This window comes from Cyclopterus lumpus, chromosome 6 (assembly GCF_009769545.1).
Source record: "Cyclopterus lumpus isolate fCycLum1 chromosome 6, fCycLum1.pri, whole genome shotgun sequence".
NCBI classification, from domain to species: Eukaryota; Metazoa; Chordata; class Actinopteri; order Perciformes; family Cyclopteridae; genus Cyclopterus; species Cyclopterus lumpus.
In genome coordinates this window covers 24,732,280-24,756,705 of record NC_046971.1, presented here as the reverse complement: position 1 = coordinate 24,756,705, position 24,426 = coordinate 24,732,280, and the positions used below count along the sequence as shown (strand labels likewise).

The following is a 24,426-nucleotide window of genomic DNA, read 5'->3' as shown; positions in this document are numbered from 1 at the left end:
AAATCTAGCTTAAGTCCATTGCCCTAAATATTTGGCATCCCCACAATTCTATCATGGGAGACATTTTACAATGCAGGAGGAATACATATTTTAAAGATTAGGCTTTCAATATAGCAACATTACTGTTACTATTCATATTATACAGTATTTACGAAATCCTGATTTATAAATCTCCCCAAGTATCCTGTTAAGTCAAATTCACAAGCCATCCAGTCTACTGGGGACCTCGAGCAGGCCCACTTCGTATTCACGGGCGATGCGTGATGACGTATATATTCTGCGCCAATTGGAGCTGTTAGCATATGTCCATGTTCTGTAGCAGCGAACAAGTGCTGTAACTAAGTGAGTTGTACATGTGATGGCGAGATGACTCGGGGGACTCCAGCTATCCTCTCAGCGATACATATTCTTACGAAACCTCTTGGTGGTAAGTGGATAACTTAACTAACGTTAACTAGTATGAGAAGGTAACGAAGCTAGCGCTGACGTTAATTATAACATGTTAAATCAACCGATTCTGAGATAATGATTAGCCCAAGTATAGCATGGTTGTAAACGTATAACTAGCATGGTGTAGATGGCATTTCCTGTGTACATGTTTCGTATGCATGCGTTTAATTGTGCATTTAACTAAATGTAACGTTATTATGTTTAAGTTAACTAACTTCGGAGTCACGTTGCCATTTGTACGATGCATAACATTAGCTAGCTAGTTCACGTTATATGTGGGAGGAATGCTAGTCAGTGGTTTGATAGTACCAGACAAATGAGAGAACATTCTTATTCATGTTAATTATCATTTTCTACCACCCTCTGTGACGTTGTACCTGATGGGGTGTGAACAGTTAGGTGAAAGCTCTACTGAACATACAGTGTGATACTGGAAAACAGGCTACATACAATCATCCACCCTGCACAGAATAAGTCACACAGAACCCACAATGTAATGCTTTGTGTTGTCTCTAGAAGCGTCTGCACATGATGCTCAGTCCTCACACCAAGAGGCTCTCCTGGCAGTGCTGCGGGCCAACAGGGCCCTTCTTCACGAGAGGCTTCAGAGTGACAGCAGCTTTGAGGAGGTGAGGAGGCTCAGGGAGGAGGTGATTGTGGCGGCGGACTGGTTCAATGGCGACACAGAGGACCCCACATGGGGTTTTGTCCAGGAGTGTCTCCTACTGCTCCTCACGTTAGTGCGGCACCTGTCAGCAGAACTCAAGCTTTTCCAGCACACCCCCACTCCGTCTGCAGCGAGACAGCGCACCTCTGAGATGGCGCCACGTTTACCTCCTGATGTCCTCAGTGTCGGCCAGCAGCAGACGCTTGGAACGGCCCTTCAGTTTGTGGTTTCTCTGGGGCTCTGCCCATACTTGGCCACTGGAGTAGGTGTGCCACTGGGTCGCAGGTCAACGTTTGGAGCCATGGTGGACAAACTTGTCCGCTGCGGGGCAGTGCCAGCAGCTGGACACAGGCTTTTCACCACCACAAGCGTTCTATTGCAGTTGACAGAGCTGTCATCTCTCGCCACATTGGTGTTCACACGGCATCTGGGAGATGTGTTGGCAGCATTGTGCCAGCTTGGCTACCAGCCATGCCGCACAGAGAGAAGCGGCACAGAGGAGAAGAAGGTAACGCGTCAGGATATGACAGGATTTTTATGCACGTAGTCAAGAAAAATAAAAGGCACTTATTTTTTGTCTTTCTTAGACTCTTTTTCAGATGCAGGAGCTCAGTGCTGAGGAATGTCAAACTTGCAAGGAGGCTCTCAAAAGTCTTCTAGGAAAGGTCTACCAGCCAATGATTATCAAGGAGCTGCTGATCCTCCAAGGTGGATCCAAACAGGTGTGCATGTCTATGATTGGTGGGGGGGGGGGGGGGGGGGGGGTTATGGCAGGGGCAACTGGAATTAGGAGTGTGTTTTTAATTTTTTTTTTATCGTTTATGAATCAGCAAGCAATATTCTCCCCGTGTCAGCATGGGTTCCCTCCGGGTTCTCCGGCTTCCTCCCACAGTCCAAAGACATGCAGCTCAGGTCGTTAATTGGAGATTCTAAATTGCTTTAATGGAATGGAAACAGTTTCTGAATGATTTCATCAAAACCACTATACGTTGTGATATTTTATTTGATTGGCTATATATGGTGATCAATTATTCAAATGATCCCATGGAGTTTTCTTGTAAACAAACTAAAGTTATGTTTACATTGAGAGTTTGTTGTCATAACACATTGAGCCTCATTCACAAACAATGCATACGCACAAAAGTGTGCTTTAATTATGCCGGATTGTTCCCTTAGGCTGAGTCTGTGATTGAATGAATCAGATTTCCCAATGTAGGTGTTTGTCAGGCTCACAGGTGTGTGAGGCTTTGTTTTTTTAAGTACTGTCCCTCCTTTAGTCCGGTGCAGGGGGAAGCTCCCATGGTTCCAGCAGCAGGGCAGCCTCGGGATCAGCTCCCACCTGGCTAAAGGGTCTGTGTGGTCAGTTGCTGTCTAAGCTCCTGATGCAGCCTAAGGGTGTCCAGGCTGTAGTCAGAGCCATCTTGGAGGGAGGAACAGGTGAGCGAGAGGGGAAGATGGAACAAGGAAAAGTAGTGATGAACACCGTGTTACCACTCAAACATAATGCATGTTAGTAGTTGAACCTGAACAATAATCAGAATCAGAATAATTTATTGGCAAAGTACGTTGAATTTGACTCGCTGAAAGGTGCATAACAATAGACATAGAATACAATATATACAATATAAAAACAATACAAATAGTGCATTAATAGATAAATATGGTAAACGACAAACATAACTACTTTAGAACAAGTATAGTGTATTTTCATAAGAAAAGCTGTGGAAGGGTGTAACGACTAATGACATCATTGTTTCAGTGAATTATCTGCCTCCATCACACAGTTTGCTTCTATATCATTTACTTAAGATTTTGTAGTTTAGCTTTTGAATCTTTTCATAGAGAGGACCTTCTACTTGATGAATCCAAATCTAAGTGCAACACTGTTTCTGTCCTCTAGGGGGTGAGTCCGACTGGAGGAAATGTGACTGTGTGGCCAGGATCCTGGTGACCTGCCCTCAACAGTCTGCCTCAGCAGATACCTACTACAGACAAGTCTGTCATCAGGTCAGCTCAATGCAGACACACACACACACACACACACACGTCATAACTTAAGCTAACAGCAACAATGCAATGTTCAGGTTTTAAACGTAAAGGTAATTTATTCTTAACAATTGTACACAAAAGGGAAATAAACCACGTTCTCTGTCATAACCATTAAATAAAAGAAATCAAAAAAGTCATTATCCTACATTACCACACATTGTCACACGTTCTCACAAAACTGTGTGCTCCTGCCAATCTAGAACACCTGTGTTCCTCCTGACTATATTGACCTCTGTCTCAATTGACAGCGGCCCTACGCCCCCTAGTGGTGGAAGGTCCAACAAAACAACCAAAATGGCTGATGACAGGTGGTGTGTGGCAGGTTGGGTCAAACCATCCTGATATGGGGGAGACTCTGGGCTTTTAGGATAATGAAAGCCTACTGAATATAAAAATCATCTTATGAACTTACACAATTGAAAATGTATAAAATAAATATTTTTAAAGGATCTTTTAATCAATGCTAATTTGCGATCAACTCGATCAACCTCAAAACAATCAACTAAAAATAAAAGACATAATGGAAATAAACCACTAATGATGCTTGCTTCACTGTCTTCACAGTGTACTGTGAAAGCAAGATTGTTCTATTGGGTCTAGGGGCCGCAGACAGTTTGTCAGACAAAAACACTGAATTCAAACCACAGTACACTGTGAAGACAGTGGCGCAAGCATCATGATATGGGGATGTTTCTCATACTATGGTGTCGGGCCTATTTATTGCATACCAGGGATCATGGATCAGTTTTATCATATTTGAGTTTTTAAATTGGAAGCAGTTTTGGTAATATGTAGGAATTTGGCAATATTCCTACATAATATGTAGCTCACTTTTGAGCTTGTTTATTTATTGGAAATGTGTGTGTGTATATGTGAATGTGTGTGTATGTGTATATATATATATATATATCATTTAATGTATTTATTTATTTAATTGTGAATTGCTTCATCTTCTGTTCCAGATGTTTTTCTAGTTCCTTTTATAATTGTATTTTATTTTTTTTGTTTGTTTACATGAGTCTAAGAAATTGGAGGAATGTACTTTGAAGTTAGATTAGTGGGTTAGCGAGGTATGTTTAGCCTTAAATCATGGTTTATTTAACCTGGCTAGATTCCCATAGTAAGCGTATCTGCTCCAGACCAGTTTATGTTCTGAGTTTGGGATTGAAAATGTCTCAAAAGCTGCTTTCACTAATCAAGTCCTGTGTAAATAGCATCACTCTATTGTCAATAGTTGATCTATGAGCGGGCCAGATTCTCAGCCGTGGGAATATGTTATAAATGCAAACCTACTGGGCCGTGACATTATTAGTAATGCCACCGCATGTAAGGTTGTTGTTGTTGTTGTCTCACTGATCTACTGAACATGTTTTTGTGTTCTCTGGTCATTTACTCATGCTGACTCAAGAATCTTTCTATTAACCCACAGGAGCATACATTAGTAGTTAACTGTATTATTTAGTATGGCGCTCACTTGCATATGGCATAACTTTGGATCATGTTTTTAGGCTTGGTTCTGATTTGTTGAAGTCCATTTTACACTACTTTTATTCCAGCTAATAGAACACTGATTAGAAAGTCTTTTGGTAGTCATCACAGATAATATTCAATCATTAAAAATGTATTTCACTTGGATTTTGATTCTACACTTATCCTTCAGTATGTGGCAGTGTCAAACTTAATGCAATACGTTTAAAGGGTACAAGTTAGAGACTGTGCAGCGGTCACATCAGAAATAAACGATCTTGAGGCATTTACCTGGCCTTGAGTGGTAAAATAGATTTAAATAAACATTCATTTCTGCCAGTATTCCTCCGTCGGCACGCGATCGCTTGCTTTTGCGCACTAGAAGGGTCAAATGATGCCAAACGCCCACTTTTATGTGAATGTACACAGATCTAAAAGACAATTGTCCATTGTAGACATCCATCAGAGTTCAACCTGTTGTACTTCTATAGACCCCTGATGAGTGAGTTTGGACTGCATAAGAATTTGCTCATTTAAGTTGTATTTGTTGTTGTCTAGATCCTTGACCTCCTGCACTTCAAGGACAAGCTGACAGCCCAGCAGCATCAACGTGTGGCCACCAGGGCAGTGCTCTTCATGCTGCAGGAGAAGCCCAGCATGGCCCAGCAGTACCTGCTCACTCCTCTGCTCAGACCTCTCCACCACTGCACCACTGCTTCCAGTCAGTACCGGGGCCATCATATCCATGTGTGTGTTAGATGTTACATTCAGAGTAGAGATAGTATTATCAAAAGCAGAGAGGAGTTATGTTTCAGAGACTACTATAATATTGGTTAGTTTTTACACCACTGCAGAAGGCTGTCTTATTGATAGCTGTTAGTTTTACGCAGTTTCATGTCATTCAGATGCAGAGAAACCGTGCGCTTTTTAGGAAATCATTATCAAGGTCCACACCTCCATGGCCTCATAGCTGCTACGGCTATGCCTATGTTTTAGCATGCAATTCAAACTCATGAGAATATTAGAGATGCTAAAGTTGAAGTACTACTTCTTGCTCATTGGTGGACTAACCAGCCCCGTGTTCTCTTGATCGGAGGGTGGAGATAATGAAGTTTGAGGCAGTCGTGTGATGGTTTGCGACTCTATTGAAGATTAGGCTCCCTTGGTTTTTGCCCATTATCCATTTCATCACATCACGGAAATGTTGTCTTTCGACAGTTGAGTTGTCACATTTTTGTGCACCACATCCAGGGCTGGGCGATGTAGAACGTTCTTAAATTAAATTCATATTTGATTAAAAGATTTAGCCCTTATTTAACTTGAAATGAGCAAAGATCATTTATTTATTATTAAACTATATATAACTGATCCAGTTAAATTTCTAATCTGACAATAAATATTGTTCAATATTTGAAATGACACTCAGTTGTTGAACACATACAGATGTTAATATAACTGTTACGCTATTTCAATGGAACTAAATCATTGTGCAAGTTAGACATTATTATTATTATTATGATGTTCTGTTGTTGAATTGTCCATACTTTCAAATGATCCCATAAGTCTAATTTAGGATTTTCATGTCTATTATCCAGTTGTTCTAAACTTCAAGCTTCAAGCAAGCATTTCATGGAGGAATTTCAGATGCTTTGCTCAGGACGTGACGAAATGAGACAGAAGCTTAGTCATAACTACATATTCCAGATAGCGGCCCAGTTCCTTGTTTTGGCGCAGTCGGTTGTCACAGTGTTCACACCAATCCACTTAACTGGACTTTGGGGATCAAGTGTACTCGGATCCGTGCCCGGGTCCCTGATGTGGAGGCACCCTAATTCCCACTCCCTCCTGTTGCTCCTAGTTATACATTGTGTCATTGTCTTCAAAAATGGTTGCATGTTATGTATCCTTAAGATGTGCAGCTTGTTTTCTACAAGTGGAACAGACAGTAGGTTGTTGTCCTGTTTGTCCTGCTCGCCATCACCACTTAGTCTCAAAAACAGCTGATGGTGATGAGTCAGATACCAACAGGGCTGAACACTGTGGTGCATATGTGTGTTTTCCAGACGAGGGTAATTTACAAGCTGCTGTGGAGGAATGGGAGCTCACACGTTGTATGAATGACGTGTACAAGGTGAGGACCACTAAACACTACAATGGGGTGATTTCAAATTCAGTGTAAGGATCAAAGACACTGCACCCACAATGTTTATTTCCTTGGCAGGAATGTATGTCTTTTTGTAGAGCAGATTCCTGAAAAGAATCCAATGGAACTATTTATATAGTGACATTGAGTGATATTGGAATTTGATCTACGCTCACCGCTCCGTGTGCTGTCATAATGACGAGTAAAACTGTAGCTAAACACTCTTCATATACTCCCGTAAAAATACAGCAGGTTGATCATAAAGCTGATGGGGTTAAGTCTATTAAAATGTGTACTTCATAATATTTAAGGACTGTGCAGCCTTGAAGAGTTGTGTAAACAAGATGGGTGTTTGCAGTAACGAACTAAATCACAAATCTTCTGAATAGTGATAATATAATTATATTGATGTAGATGTTATTAGTTAATAGTACATGTAGTAACCCTGATGTTGCCTGCTAATACTGTATATAATCCTTATTATACCTCTCACACATTTTCTCTGCTATTGTGTCTTTTGTTGCCGTCAGATCTGGGTGGTCGGAAACAGTCCGTCAGCTTCTCTTCTCAAAGCTCTGGAACAAGTTCTCCCTGTGATATTCTCCCTCTTCTGTTTCACCAAGCAGAACGTCTCCCACCTACGGTAATATGTTCTCTATTAGCTGGGATGTTCGTGTACAAACTCTGTTACTCTCAGAAATAACAACGGAAACTGCCTTATCTCCATAAAGTAAAAGTAGTAGACGTTCAAGAAGGACTGTACCAAGTTAAAACTCAATGGATGCAAATGGAAATCTACTTTTACTGCCAGCACATAGAGACATTTAGCCTCTGCCTTCAATCCTTCCTACTAAACAATGTCACCTGTGTCTTATTAGATGCTGCTGTGGTGCTTACTGTTCATACCTCTGTCAACACGCTGTCTACATGGAGGCTACAGCGCAACGTTGTCTCTTGTTGTAGTTTAGCTCTCAGCCTGCCAGCTGCAGTCAGTCAAATGCAGACACGCAACTCCAATTGGAAGAAAAAATTATTTTATTATTATTGTTTTTTTACTACAAAAATTGACTGAGATATGTAATTCATTGCAGTGAAGGTATTTTTTTTTTTTTTTTTGTCCAGATGAAACCAGAAAATAAATATTAAGATAAAGGCCCTTTTTTGCACAAGAAAGTCTGAACCAAGGCTAGCGTTTCTGTTACACGGTCCCCGATCCAGTTAGTTTTGGTTTCACATTGCCAATATGTGAGTACACTGGAGATCTCTACGGGACCTAATTACGTCCTGTTGTAGTCGACTGTGCACGCTGCTTACTTGACATTAACTCTTCTCTCGTAAAATAATAAAAAGTGTCTGACTTTAAAGCCATCAAATCAGATGTCCAGTAAACATTTGTCCTCCCCCTCCAAGGTGCTAGCCCGGCTCATTTTCTTTTGACAACAGCCTGCTAGAACTTGGTTTGAACACTAAAAATGTTCATGCTTGAAACAAACCATGGATTAATGTGATCCGACCAGGATTTGGCTTTTTGGTCAGGATTGTGTTTCGGGGAGTTCTCACACCTGTAATTTTTGCCTTGAGTGAAATTGTGAAGGCCGATAGTGCAGAGCAAACGTGGTATTTGTCAAAGAGCCCTTAGTCTTCGGTAGGAACCAGTGGGCATGGAAGTGCCAAAGACAAGGACAGGAAATCAGAGGATTGAGAGACTGACAAACACAAGGTTGTTTTGGGTTTGTTGCCCGTTATAGAAATATAGAACAGCCAGTCTTATCCTTTAAACAATCTCTCCATGTTGGAGACAAAACAGTGCTATCCTGAATCTGTGGAAAATAGTCAACAGAAATGTATAGTATATGTAAATTGTACGTATGAAAATGTGCTCCACAGCGCCCCCTGTCAGGAGATCTTGCTTTGGTACCTGAGGCACGCTGAGAAGCCTGCGGCCCTTTCAGCACTGAGACAGCTTTCAGGTCTGCAGGGACAGAAGAACGAGGTAGCAGCAGACTTCCATTTCACCCCGGGCAGCGATGGAGGAGCCAGGCTGAGCTCCAGGGAGAGATGCAGGTGAATGACAGACAGAAATGCATGATGGGCATGTCGTCCCTAAAGGGTAAGACGAGCAGGACAGAAACACAATGTAGAATGGGACCGTTCCTTTCATGATGTTTTGGGCCAATCGGCAACAGTAAAAAAAAAAATATATATATACTATGATGACTTATAGTATATTTTGCCTCTCTTCGTTTCTCAGTGTCATCCCTCACTTCTCTTTTGTTGTCTACCAGTGAAGAGGACGATGCTCTCTATGAGAAGCTGTCAGGAGAGCAGTGGAGGCTGGAGTGTCTTATGCAACTGTTGGCTGAACTCAAAGACCGTGACCTGCCTGGAGACTTCTTCCTTGACCTGCTGCAAGTAAGACCCACACACACCACACACAACCCCCCCCCCCACACACACACAATTCAATCCAGTGTGATAAATACTCCCATTTAGTTTTATTAAGACTGGGGCAGAGCAGTCTCTTCACATTCATGTAGCTGATTGGGTTATATTGTACAGTTATTAGTTTTTCCACTTGGAAGAGAAGGTATCCTCAGTCGACAGTCCATCATTTATTTGCTTCTCCTGCAGGAGCTGGCCAGCTGGGCAGCAGCAACAGATGAAGACAAGGAAGATGAACCGGAGCCGTACGTCTCAACTATGACACTTCTGGAGGTGGAGCGGCGGCTGCTGGCTCCATCTTCGAGGCGAGGCCAGAGACTCGCTTCGCTTCAGGTGTTGGCTGTGATGGTTGATTGTCTGCAGCATACTGTGCTGCTGAGAAAAACCTCACAGGTCAGTGGAGAGATATGCAGAAGGATGAACAGAAATGCTTAATTGCAAAACCCAGGCCTTTTGTGTGTTTTTCTAAGAACTCTTAAATAGCTTGTAGTTGGTTTACAAATCACAAAACCATTGAGTTTATCCCAATTGGGATACAACAAGTTAAATTCAATTTATTTTGTATAGCCCAGAATCACACTTTTTCAAATTTGCCTCAGAAGGCTTTACAATCTGTACACATACGACATCGCCTGACCTTTGACCCTCACATCGGTTCAGGAACCCCCCCCCCCCCCAAAAAAAAAACTTTTAACAGGGAGAAAAAGGGAAGAAACCTTCAGTAGAGCAACAGAGGAGGATCCCTCTATCAGGATGGACAGATGAATAGATGTCATGTGTACAGAATGGAAAACATAAGAGTTACAGCACATTCAATGAATATGACAGAAATTATTCATAGAGTGACTGTGTCTGCCCCCCGGACTGAAAGTGGAAAGTGGTTCCATAAAAGAGGAGCTTGATAACATCCTACTTTTCAAGACAAACCATTTATTCCTTTTAATACCAACCTACTCTGATAGCCACAGCTAAAAGCAAGGCCTAGATAACCTACATGCAGTCGGGGCATAACTATTTGGTCTGTGACACAATTAAAAAAAATGTCCTCAGCAGTAGTTGTTGGTACTCCTAGTTCATTATTATTATTATTATTATTATTATTATTTGGCCTTCTACAATCTCCACCTTGAGATTTAGCTTTGATATTGAACACATTTGAGGCCTTTAAATCTCTGTCTATTTGTATCCGTGATTCTGTTTGTCTTTTCTCCAGGTAGTGGACTTCTTGATGTCCATGCTTCAGAGGGCCTGCGTGGGTCTGGATCAGGCCCCTGGTCCACATCTTGGAAACCCAGTAGAGAGCGAAACACTGCGCATGGGGATGGGAGTTGTGGCCACTCTGCTGTCTGGACCTGAGGTACTCACAACTGAAAACTTCCAGTCAAGTCAGAGCCATTCATTTAAAGTCAATATACAATAAAATGTATATTATAACACTTTATAATAACTGCACACTATGAAGCATTAGTTAAGTACGAGTAAACACTTAATTCATCACTTATAATGCATGCATGCAGCTCAGGAATAACAACAATCTAAATATTTTGTTTTTAAAACAAAATTATGCATTATGTAGATGTTTAGGTTAAGTTCTTTCCGAGCCCCATTTTTGACCCCAGAACTTTTTACTTCCTAAGCAAATTCAAGCAAAATGTAAGCACATATTATATATATATATATATATATATATATATATATATATATATATATATATATATATATATATGAGAGAGAGAGAGAGATCAATTCCTCTCACTCTCTGCCATCTTTCCATCGAGTAAACACTAAATTGTGTGTCTGCATTGCATGCAGCAGACACATCACAGGCATAGTCCAAGGACTGATACCTGATGCCACCATTATATGGAAGTTCTTCTGTCGTCTACCCGTCCGTCCGTGTATGACTTAGATCACTTAATTATCCTTAGCAGTTTTTTTTGCGACTGCAGTGAAGAGCTCCACTGCGCCTGGGCTTTAGAATGCTTGCGTAAATGTAGCTACATCCCACATGGTAACAGCTGGCTAGCTAGTTTACAAGTTTTAAAGTAGGTTATTGTACTTTGTTTCAGGCTACTATCCGCTGGTTAACTGAAATATGACATATATTCACTCCAGTAATATAATTAAAATGTACATGAAAGCCTGTAGTTCTTTGGCTCCCATGCAAATGATTGACTTCTTTTTAACTTGAGTTGCCTGGATATTTTAATTTTTGTCACTTTTTTTTAATTATCTTTATTTAAAAGGGACCATGTACAGTTCAAACATAAATGTCACCATTTGATGCACTGTACCAGATTATAGCTTCAGGTAATTTGCATCTGTCATTGAGAGGTCATAACAAACATAACACAATAGCAAACGTTAAAGGATGAAAGACACAATACAACAGTATATATGGTGAGAAGAACACACAATACAAAGCCACAGAGCACATTAAAAGTAAGTAGTAAAAACCATAATCGAGTTACAGCGCTTAACGGGTACAGGGCTGAGCAGCTTTTAACTGATTATTTATTTATTTTTATTTCAATTTTTTAAAGTGCTGATAGAGCTGCAACTCTTCACCACGTCAGAAAAGGATGATTGACCAAATGCAGTGCTCAAGTATTGGTCTGGGCCAATAAACAATGTTTATAATATTAGTTGACCCATATTAGCCATACGAAGTGCGTCATAACAGTTGAGATTCTGTCCGCTCTATTTGGTAATGTGATGAGATTTCTTTTGGTACATAGCTGCAACCTGTATGGGACGGGAAGTTATTAGTAGCATCCAATTTAGTCAGTAGCTGCGTTTGGGGCAGATTCAAGGAAGTCTAGTGGAGATCCAAGAGCCTGTTTTAATGAGTTGTTGCCACTAAACTAGGAGTAATGCATCATAGTGTAATTTCCTTTTGCCAGTAGGTGGCGCTATGACAATGTCAACATACATACGCATCATGTGTCTCTGCGTGAAGTGTACACCATGTCTTGTAAATCCGATGCAGTTTGTCACTTAACGCTTAGGTGGCGCTATGAGAAATTCAAACATTTATTCATGTAAATGCGCTCAGACCTGGACCGCCATAATGTGTGAGAATTTTGTGATTATCCTTGAAGTTACAACAACTTTCTCTAACATGGGCTCTACGTCACGTCAAGGTTTTTCAGTGAAAACTCACCATTTTGATAACCATTCATCTTTAAGGTCTTCAGATCATCCTTGAACAAATCAAAATGAAGTCGATTGGATACATTTTGTGAGAGGAGTGCGTAATAGTAAAATATGCTAAAAGCGGCGATGATTGATTAAAAAAAGCCAGAATTGGCCGAATTACTGTAGCGCCCCCTAGTGTTGTGTTTTTGTGCATGTTACAGGATGCAATGTGCACATATGCTGCGAATCTGAGTGATGAGGCCAAATAGTTTTTATTTATAGTCTCGGACCCTAACAAACAAACATTTAGCAAAATTCATGGAAGCTACAGCATGTTCATGCTGTGACACTATTGTTCTTATTTCCCTCTTTACATCACTGCAATGGATTTAAAATGACAGTCAATATGTGGACTTTCAGCTTTAATTCAAGGGATACAACAAAACTATCACATTAACCATTTAGGAATTACACAAATGTTTACAGTCGCCCACATTTTCAGAGGTAATTGTACAATGGTCTGTTCCCTCATTATTTCATGACAAATTAAGCAGATAAAAGGGTCTCGAGATGATTCAACATGTTGAATTTTCATTTGGTAGCTGGTCCATGGAACTCTCAGCATGAAGACCAAAGAGGTTTCAATGCAAGTGAAGGAGGCCATTAAAAGGCTGACGAACTACACCAACCTATCAGGCAGGTAGCAGAACCATTAGGAGTGAGCAAATAAAATGTAAGGACTCGCCAACACAAAGGCCCAGAAGACCACAGAGGACATGTAAAGTAGACGTAGTAGAATTCTTTCTCTTGATTGTAGACTTTGTCAAATTCTACAATCAAGAGATGCCTTTTATGAAGCTGAATACAGATGGTTTACAACACAGTGCAAACTACTGGGAACACTGAAGAACAGGATCAGAAAGGTAGAAAGACCCACAAACAAGCAGCACCTGAAGGAGGCTGCAGTAAAGGCCTGGCAAAGCATCTTAAGGGAGGAAACTCAGCGTTTGGTGAGGACTATGGGTGGAAGACTTTTCCTCCCAAGTATTAAAATGATCATTATATTCACTAGTTTGTCCAATTACTTCTGAACCTCTGAAAACGTGGGGGACCGTGTGAAAATGTCTTTAATTCAGTTAATGCCATACTATGTCCATTGAAATGAAGCTGAAAGTCTACACTCCAACCACATATTGAATGCTTTATTTTAAATCCATTGCAGTCGTATAAATTAGAAAAATTGTCAGTCCAAAGTTCTTTAGGGTTTCCTATGCACACCCTGCTCTCTCCCAAACAACCTTTCCCCCTTTTTATATTACAGATTAGTATAGAGGACTACTCTTCAATGTCGAGACTGCTCCCACTACTGGAGTCGCTGTCTCAGAAGCATGCTGACGTGGTCATCCAGGAGCTGGCTACTGACCTCAGAGCTGTCATTGCCACTCACGGTGCCTACCGGCCTGAAAACTTCCCCGCTGTCGCGCCGCCCTCCAGAAACCCTGAAACGACAGTCAAGAACAACAGCGTGCCTTCGAGGAAAAAGCAGAATATGCAAACCGAAGCTAACAACTCACGGATAAATCCTCAATCATCCCTACCAGACAGTAATTCACCTAGCAACACCCAAAACAGACATCCAGCGAGAGTAAGTCCAGAAGGTGGAGGTAGAACCTCTGGAACCAGGAACCTTTCCCTTCCTACCAAGCCCTTGTCTGATTGGCTGCTAGAGGCCTGTGACCCGGATGTGCCAACAAGAGCGTTTGCCCTGAGGGTCCTGACCCAGATGGTGCAAAACAAAAACCCAGAGGCTGTCCAGGCCCAGGAAAAAGTCCTCATGGTGGGTTGCTTGGTTCAGTACAAATGTTTTTTTTATTTGTTATTGTTGTCTTATAATTTAGTCTGTTATGATGCTCTGAAAATATTGATAGAAGTTTTATTTTTCTGAGAAGAGTAGAATACATGTAATGGGGTAGTTTACCCAAATATGACATTCAGATGAATTATCAAGTATATTCTTTATAATGCTTTTTTCCCCACAATTTATAGTAAGTCATTAATCCCAAGAAATGTGTAAGTTAAACAATTATTTAAACTATGCCAATGTAGTGTTGTTTTTCAGCAATGCAAGGTTTGGCCTTTTTTCTCTAATACATCCTTACTATATTGTGGTGTATTATTCATCTTTCTCTCTCTCTCTCTCTCTCTCTCTCTGTGTGTGCGTGTCTTAGAACACATTAAATGCATATGACAGATGATGATTCATATAGTGAGTCGCAGGCATGATGAAAAAGTTACGACCAAAAATAACAGCTACAGTGGATGTAGTAGAATAATAATGATAATTAAAGCAGTAATCCTATTGGCTATGTCTTTTGCTGATGTAAGTAACCATCAGTGGTACACAAATGTCTTCACTTAACAAGGTTAGTGCCTGGAAAAAATGAACATTTATTAGAAATGCCCATTTTGCGTTAATAATGAATTTGATTGCTGTTATTTTTCAGTAACTAACATTAAGGTTATCTCCTTTTTTATAGTGCATCTGTGAACATGAGAGTAACACATGACTGATGAAATAAAAGAGACCTTTAATGTTTCTGTACAAGCTTCAGTAACCTAACCACATTCTGACACTGGCAGCTCGTCCTTTTTCGGGCCTGAATTTGCTTAATAGAAGGTGAATGCGAGTACACCTTTAGACCGTGTTCGGACCAACAATAGCGCCGTAATTGAAAGTGTATTTCATTGAGTCCATAGCATTTGTGCAGCGGCTGGGTCAAGATGCTTCCACAATGGCGTCATCATGTCGCCCTGTTGGATCTTGCTTGGTTGAAACAGAAGCTGGGTACATGGTGCTATTATTGCAGTATATGTGCATCGGGAGTGTGTAGGTAGTGGTATTATCTTCGTCTCCTGGGACATTATGAGCACACATGTATAATAAATGAGGTGGTTGAGCCAGAGGGTACCATAGTGTACTCTAGGGTCTTGTTAATGTGGTATGGGCAAGAAAGAATAACAACTAGTTTTCTATTCTCTGTAATCAGAAGTAGCCCTCCTACCCCCCAACCCCCTCCTGCGTACACCTTAGATAAACGTCAACCCCCTGCTGTTACAGCAGAGACCCCCTCTATTGATTTTGTTTTCCCATTCTCCAGGGACCCCTTAAAGCACCTTGGGATTGGCAGGGAATATTCCCTTTGGTTGTATTGTGTTTAATGTATTCAGTGCTGTACATCCTCTTTTGTTCTCCTGGAAAGATCTGTATTGGTGACATTGTTGATATTTCTCATACAGAATGGCCGAATGTTTCCAGTAATGTGAAACGTATAAAACTATAGTGCAGTCTATTTTTTTTTTTAAATTGTTATGCTGATGTCTTTTCCAGCTCTTTTTAGAAAACCTAGAGCATGAAGACTCATTCATCTACCTGTCAGCCATTCAAGGTAATATAATGATGCAGCTTAAACCAAACATTTAATAAATGTTGTTATTGATTTATATTGTTACCAATCTATCACACAATACATGAAAGTCTGAGTATGAATTGTCTTTAGGTCTGTCTGCATTGGCTGATTCATACCCCGAGAGGATTCTGGAAAGGCTCCTGAAAGACTTCCAACATGGACCCTCCCTCCCCACATCCAACAAGGAGCACTCCCTGGAATCTCGCCTCAAAGTAGGAGAAGTCCTGATGAGGGCGAGCAGGGCTATGGGTGAGCGTCATCTGTTTGTGAACCCAGATACTCCCTTTGCTTGATGCCCATATCATGACCCCTAAGAAGGCATTCATTCATGTGATGATGACATAGCTACAGAGACCAAATCAATTGATACCATACATTATGCTCCATGTTGTGAGGTTTGTGTCCTGCGTCTCTGACAATAAACACACTATTGACAAGATTATGGTAAATAATTAAAAATGATAATCAATCACCCGGTCACCATTTTCTTTTTGTCTGAGCATCCGTCTCACGAGTGCATGAGACTTCAACAATTAAGGCTACGAACTTGGTATTAGAGCTTTGCAATCTTCTCCAACCTTACAGTAAAGTAGGCCTAAAATATATTATTTCAATCCATTGTCTGCTTATATTTCGGTATATAATTGCACTTCAACAACAAATCTAAATGGCCATCTTTATGCACAATATTTTGTGTTAAACAAGTTGTTGTTGTAAAAAGACTAATGCTCATTCTTTAATGCAGTTGTAAGTGATTCAGTAAAAATGACAGTTGCAGAGCCTAACTGTGGAGAGATGCCAGAACCAGTTTCTCTGCATCGCTTTGAGACGGGATGTGCCTGATTCTTTTAATGTTACGTAGATGGAAAAAATGCAGTCCTTAATATTTGTTTTACGTGGGAGTTAAAGGACAAGTCCTGATCAAAGATAACGCCGAGATTCTTTACGGTGGTGTACAGGCGTAGTTTAATTGTAAAATGTTAGAGAGTCACACTTCTAACATATGCTTGTTTATTTATGTGTCCATATTTGTTTCCATTATTATTATTTGTCTGGTGGACCGCTATCCGCATGCAACCACCACACCATAAGAGCCGGTGCAGACTTGTTTCCCATGCGGATCTCTGCTCAGAAGGGACCTTGTGTATCAGAACTGTTCTCTGATTGAAAACCCTGTTTAGTTTTGTTTTTTTTCCCCAGCTCTTGTTATTGATCTGCCAGATTGCCATCGTACCACTTTCCTGGGACAATCGGGGGTTTATATTCTGGCTGAGAGATTGGATAGAACATTATTTTGCTGCACAGACATACAGATAGCTTCCGTGCTTGTCTTGAACAACCCGAGTAGCCAAGATTTGCCTTTTTGGTAGTCTGTCATTTGTAAATAAGACGCTTTTCTTCATTGACTTGCCTGGTAGAGAAGCCCTTACAGAGTCCTGTGAAAGCCCACAGTGTGCAATGCTGGGCAGAACATGTTCTCAAACAGAAGAACTCTGCACCAAAAATGATGAGACATAAAGTGTATTAACATAACATAAACAGGAAGGGGATATATAAATAGAAAACAGTTTAGGAAATCTTATAGTATCTGTGGGAGTGTTGCATCTGTTTTCTTAGTTGTGTGTGTTTATGGGTGCTTGCTGATCACTCACTGAAACACAGCGATTCTCTCCCATTAAATCTGTTAAAGCAGTTTATTGAGACATGTAAATAAAGGGAGAATAGCTGAGCTATGTGATTCTGAAGAAGTACTTGGCATTCTAAAAGCGTAATCTGGGACATTGTAAACAGATCAGGGAGTGTGTGTGTGTGTGTGTGTGTGTGTGTCTGTCTGTGTGCTTGTTCTTACAACTACTAGCCAGTCATCTGGCTGCTTTCTCTCCGGCTGTCCTCCCTGCTGCCTGGCAGGAGCAGTGGTAGTCGGCTGTGTTCTTTGTATGTCTGCCTATGTGACAGTGTCACCCACACTCAGCTTGTTAGAGTACAACTACATTCTGTAATCAACAATATTAGTCCTGTGTCAAGATGTTAATTTAAATGGCTGGATCACATTTAAAGCTCCCTCTCTGATATCCATGCTGCTCTCATGAATCTCTTTTTCTTGCCCAAACTGAGACTTCTACTCTCCTCCCCTCTACAGTATTTGCCTTGTGTCCTCTTCCTTTTTGCTTATTTAGGCATGTTACTCCGCTGATCTGAGCTGTAATTTTCCTTTTGGGTCTGTAGGCTTAGTTCTCTCTCTGCAAATCAATGTAGGATGCTTATTTATTGTACACAATTTTAAACTCTTGAATGTATGCATGGTGTCCTGCAGTGTATTTTTTGTATATGTGTGTATGTATATATATATATATATATATATATATATATATATATATATATATATATATATATATATATATATATATATATATATATATAAAACCACATACATACAGTGGGTACGGAAAGTATTCAGACCCTTTTACATTTTTCACTCTTTGTTTCATTGCAGCCATTTGCTAAAATCAAAAAAGTTCATTTTATTCCTCATTCTCAGCACCCCATCTTGACAGAAAAAACAGAAATGTAGAAATCTTTGCAAACGTATCACATGGTCATACGTATTCAGACCCTTTGCTCAGTATTGAGTAGAAGCACCCTTTTGAGCTAGTACAGCCATGAGTCTTCATGGGAATGATGCAATCAGCTGCTGCACCCCCCCCCCACACACCCCTCCCCCACCCCTATCTTCATTCAAACAAGCCCTCAAAACCCAATTCTTCAAATTCTCCTTCACCTGCTAACCCCTGCACTCCACTATATGACTCATTCATGTTTTATTATTATTATTATTATAAAATACAGCCAAGGCTGATGGGAATGGCATTAGTTTAGAACCAATTGCTTCCTGGGATAATAAAAGTAATGTATTTATAAACGTCTGTACCAAATTTAAATGCAATCCATTTGTTAGTTGTTGAAACATATGAAACCACACATTTCTACCTAGTCAGTAATGGTCACAAGTTAAGTCGGGGAATCATCAAAGTCAGTGGGATTCATCCTTTGGTGACCATGAATGTTTGTTTAAAATGTCACGGCAATCCATTCTATAGACGTGGAGACATTTGAGTCTGGATCAAAAAGACTGCATAAGCACCTGGCTGAAGTTCTTTTTAGGATCCCCAGCTGGATGCAGGTTTTACTCTATGATCTGCATCAAGCTGAAGTTGGATTAGATATTCACTAGCTTGACTTAAATGTTGACGTCACCAAGTTTTTCTGAGAAGCTAGCTGAGCAAATATTTGCTTACGTTGGCGCAGCACTGACCTCTCTCGGACTATCCATTTTTGCTGCAAAATATCTGTAATATTGTAATATTCTTTAGGCCTCATATGGGCCATATTGCTGGGCCCAGTGGTGGGAAGGGAGGCACGGGAGAACCAGGTTTGCGGGGCACTATCTGACTTTGCTGCAGTAAAATGAGAGGTCACGAGACTTTAGTGCTCAGAAACACTACCAATTTTGTCCACACAGAGTTTTAACATCAACACAAATCAAAATTGCTATGCTATTTTGATATTAAAGACTCAAGGCCTGACAAAACTTCCTGTTACGTTTAATAATAACAATGTTTTAAAGAAGGTCTTGCATTTCTCCATCTTATGTAACATGATGTTCATTTTTATGATGTAGAAGATGCTCTCAGCTAGAGTTGACATCTTTATTTAACCTCATGAATAATGTCCATATTTTAATACTGCGAATGCATCTTAGATGTACAACAAACTAATCTGTCCTCTTGGTCCTCTTCCACTCCTCCTTCTCCAGGAGAACTGGCGGCCCACCTCGGTCGTCCTCTGATCGTCGTCTTCCTGCAAGGAACCAGGGACCCGGACCAAAGTGTCCGGGCCAGCAGTCTGTCCAATCTGGGTGAGCTGTGTCAGAAACTGGACTACACCCTGGGACCGCTGGCCCAAGAGGTGAGAGGTCATTTTGGACAGAAGTGGGTGTAAATTGCAACTTGACTGGTTCATGTCAGAACAGTGTGATTTGCTATCGCAGTCCCTGTGACCCTAACATCATAGCACATTTCTTTGTGCAATCTGAGCAATTGTCTGCCGCAAATCTTTGCATGTCAACAATTAATTGAAAATCAATAGTGTTTTTGATAGATAAAATATCACAAAACATAATATTGCCATACTCGAGTGTATCGATAATTTCTTACACTCCGAGTAAAAAGATAGTTGCAGCACATTGTGGAAAATACATGCACCAGGGCACCTCAATAAAAAAAATTAAAAAGTTTTAGACTGCAAAAAATTATAGCAATAATTGATGTGCTTTACAGTAGATAAATGGTGAAAGAAAAAAAATTGTTCTAAAAAAGATGGATGAATGGAAGATGTCTTGTTTGCCCGTATTGATTTACTTGTGAAGTTACCATAGTGTAAATGCAATATTGCACACTATGGTGTACTCAAAGAATAAATAATACATGTGAGGATGTACCTCAAAGAAAGAGCGTAATATAGTAAAACTGGTCATATTTGATTTAATGCGGGCGCAAGGTGATCACGAGCAGCTGATCTGCACCTATACACACGACACATGAACACTTCCGGGGTAGACGGGAAGACAAAAGACAAAACAACTGAGTCGGAATGCTTCCCTTGTTGATATATTGTCATATACGCAACACAATGTAAAGTAGTAGCACGTCTACACATCCCAGCTGATTGTTTAAGAAGGCGTGCGTGCTGATTGGGAGTCTTTGACAAACATGCCACATCAAGCACAGCTCCGGGTTGTGCTGTATATCCTATTTAGACATGATCACTAACTGTAGTGCATCTTTTTGCCTGTTCCTTCATGTTTATACCGTTATAAATAACTGCAAATGCCGTATTGTGCGCAGCTCAGCTCCTGTCTGACTGCTCTGATAAAGACAGAGATGGAGGCAGAGGTGAGGAGAGCTGCTGTCCATGTTATCACCCTGCTGCTCCGAGGCCTTGGCGACAAAACCACCCAGGTACACACACACACACACACACACACACACACACACACACACACACACACACACACACATATATATTTTAAATGTTTTTTCAATTCAGTTTATTTTATAAAGCCCAAAATCATAAATTACAAACTCCCCTCAGAGGGCTTTACAGTGTGTTTGTTCTCCCTGTTCCAAGTGATTGCTGCTTCTGAAAGTCTCATGTTGGTAATAACCCATCAGGACACAGGCTTTCAGGTGGTCTCAAGGCTGTAGAGAAACTTTCATTTGTAATCAAATGTCAATAGACCCAATTATTGTAATCTTTCATATGAATTGAAATTCATAAACAGAAGAGGCTCATACATTTGATTTGTTTCTTTGTTTTGTCTGGTAAAAAGTGATTTTTTAAAATTTTAATTGTATTGCCATTCTGACAAAATGAAATATATATCCTGTATTTGTCATTAAAAAAACCCTACTGAACTAGCATGACCAAAGAGCCTTTATTTTTAGCCTTTAACTTAGGTATTAATCTGGATAATATTCAACCTGTATTACAAACAGCTTAGGCCTCCGTTGATTACCCACCATTTTCTACAACCTATTAACCCATTAAACACAGTGTGACTGTTGGTTAGTAATTAGGACTGAATGGAAGATTTGAGCATGTGTAGATACAGGTTGGTTAGCTTCTGTATCAACAAAGACAAAAGGTCAGAGTGATCAATGGTGTCCTGTTCAGGCTTTAGGCAGGCTGAATAATGAGGTGTGTATTTGAGAGTGAGAGGCTGTGGTTACAGAGCCGGACGGGTCCTGTAATCTAGTCCCAGTCTCCCTTTGGTCATCAGTGGGGTAATAGACCAAATGGTAGCTTCTCACCGAGCACAGGAAGGAGGCTCACTCCAAACACCATTCTTGACTCTTTCTCACCGTTTCACATTCCTCATACGGGTCAGTGTGGTTACGGTGTTCTTAGATAGTCCACCACAGGGTCCTGGCTAATCACATCACAGTTCTTCGGCCTCCTAAATTGGAAGCAGCCATTACTAAAGTCAGCTGACCAGCTGCTGTTCCCAGGCCAGGTCCTGTCATTACTGGAACAGCTGGAAAGTCAGCACCAGCTGTACATGGCTAATAATAGAGTGTCGTGAGGAGAGAGGTGTGTGTGTGTGTGTGTGTGTGTGTGTGTGTGTGTGTGTGTGTGTGTGTGTGTGTGTGTGTGTGTGTGTGTGTGTGTGTGTGTGTGTGTGTGTGTGTGTGTGTGTGTGTGTGTGTGTGTGTGTGTGTGTGTGTGTGTGTGTGTGTGTGTGTGTGTGTGTGTGTGTGTGTGTGTGTGTGTGTGTGTGTGTGTGTGTGTGTGTGTGTGTGTGTGTGTGTGTGTGTGTGTGTGTGTGTGTGTGTGTGTGTGTGTGTGTGTGTGTGTGTGTGTGTGTGTGTGTGTGTGTGTGTGTGTGTGTGTGCGCGTGACAGACAGGGTCAACGGTACAATTAAATGAATTTGATGAGGGAAGAGGTCAGCTCAGCGAGCAAATGACAAGATTTAAGATCATTTGAGATGAAGATATAGCACTAAATATATATGTTTAGAGGATTGTGTGTAAAAGTAAGTGACAAGTTTATTCAACAGTATTGAACAAGTTTAAAAAATGGCCATAAATGGTATAAACAAATGTATTGAGGGGAAAAAAGGATTGTAACTTCTTACTCATGATCGTTTTTATTTTTCAGCTATGTAAAGCAATCTCTCGTTGGCAAACAGCAGGTTTCTTTTGTGCGCAGTTTTTTAATTTTTATTAATACACCTTGAGAGTTAACTTTGAAGGAGAATTCTAGTTGCATACAACTTGGATCTTATTTTAGAAGTTATGCCCATCAATTGTATTAGTAATTACCAAATTATTAGCCAAACTTAATTGGATGACAACACAAACAAGATCAGTAGCAACAAATTGTCTACAGACCAGTCAAAACTGTAACTTCCGTCTCTCTCCTTCCACTTCTCCAGGTTCTCGGTGATGTTTTGTTGGACCTGTACCGAGCTCTAAAGTGGGTGGTTCGCTCAGACCCGGATGATGTTGCCGTGCTCCATGCCCAGCTGGCTCTGGAGGAGATTGATGACCTAATGAGGAGGTTCATCTTCCCTGAACAGAAGCTGGAGAAGAAGATTGTTGTCCTGCCATAGACTTTATGGACTTTGTATATGCTCTCCCTCTAGGCAGCACTAGTTCTGCCTCCATGTGAAGTGGATTTAATGGTAGCGCTGGACGTTTCAGAGCTACAGGACAACACTACTGTAACAGCACTGTCTTTCCTTAAGAAGAAAAGAACCGGAACCGTATCTACCATCATGTTCTGCTGTACTACAAATAGTCCACTTCCAAAATAAAGTTTCAAAAACATATTGTTCGGAATTTAAAACATGTGGGGGATGCAGGACATAAGAAAAAGTATACTGTGACATGCATATAAAAAGAGAATTGTTCTAAGAATGACAACAAATGTATATTTAAAGCAACAGCACTTAATGACTAGGAGGAGGTGGTCAGGGGGATGTGATAGTTACTGAAATAGATGCGCTAAATTAAATTGAGTACAGCCACTGAAATGTATCATAATAAGAAATACTCATGCCCGTGGACTTTAAAAACAAAAAAATTTTTTAATGTTCAATCACTACAATTAGCTGGTTGATAACTTTTGGAGCTACCAGCAGGTGTAAGCTAGATTTCAACGAAGAGAAGATTTTGTTAGTTAGTGTTATTGAATGCAGCAAGTTATCTTAATTACTTGTGAATGCAAATCTGTTTCTATGTAAAATGATTTTAAGAGTTTTATGCTAATGCAGAATTGTCTTTTTACCTCCTTGAGACGAATACAGACAAGTGTTTTTGTGTTGAAGGAACCGTTATACTTCTAACAAGTGCGCCTAGTGTCGTTACTTTAGTTTTCTACACAGACGTGGTCTCGTACAAAGCTGTATTTGCATCTTCATAACTTTGAAACCTAGTGTAATGCCCATCCAGAATAGACCGATTTGAACCATCCATACAGACGACTTCCCACACTCAACGCTCCGTTGACTCCCTTTTGTTCCATGAGATGTGTCATTTAGGGGCCATCAACAGAACAGTACCCAGCATGCTGTTCGTCACCGTAACCGTTAATATTGTATCAAGTGACGGCGAGCACGGTGTACTCGGCATGCCGATTGGCGGTGTTACAGATAATAGGGTCCCCTATCGATGCACCACACCGCACACAGTTACACATTAATGGTAAATAATGTCCCGTATCTCAAGTGCTTCCTGCTCAGCGATGCTCCACAGCAGTATGAAGTCAATCAGATGACCAGTTGTAGAGAAACTTGAAAGACATACACAGAGACATAAGCTGTTATTATTCTTCTTTATTTCTATGTCAACAATGCCAAATAGCGGTCCAGGAGCATTTCAACCGAGTCAGGCTGACAAAGAGAGGAGAGAGACATTCCTTGTTTTGTTCCTCCCATTTGTCAAAAGGCTAACGGTGTATGAGGCAGGTCGCACAGACCTCCTCTGTGTGAACATACAGCCGGCAAACACAAGGAGCGTCAGCTTTGTTTGCGGCCCATGG

General features: G+C 40.7%; 1 protein-coding gene across 2 annotated transcripts; it reads left to right on the top strand.

The window, feature by feature from the left end:
• The first annotated feature begins 274 nt into the window (after positions 1-274).
• On the top strand, positions 275-23,840 carry tango6 (transport and golgi organization 6 homolog (Drosophila)). 2 transcript variants are annotated; one of them, XM_034534004.1, is made up of 18 exons: positions 275-427; positions 967-1,625; positions 1,705-1,839; positions 2,395-2,554; positions 3,018-3,124; positions 5,192-5,354; positions 6,697-6,764; positions 7,307-7,419; positions 8,664-8,840; positions 9,062-9,188; positions 9,408-9,611; positions 10,432-10,575; positions 13,678-14,193; positions 15,745-15,802; positions 15,914-16,072; positions 19,638-19,789; positions 20,728-20,841; positions 22,820-23,840. In XM_034534004.1, the coding sequence occupies exons 1-18, from the start codon at positions 367-369 to the stop codon at positions 22,994-22,996; spliced, it is 3,294 nt and encodes a 1,097-aa protein (XP_034389895.1). In that variant the 5' UTR covers positions 275-366; the 3' UTR covers positions 22,997-23,840. The 2 variants fall into 2 exon arrangements, with proteins under 2 accessions (XP_034389895.1, XP_034389896.1); XM_034534005.1 differs by having other exon boundaries at positions 292-427; positions 970-1,625.
• The last annotated feature ends 586 nt before the right edge of the window (positions 23,841-24,426 follow it).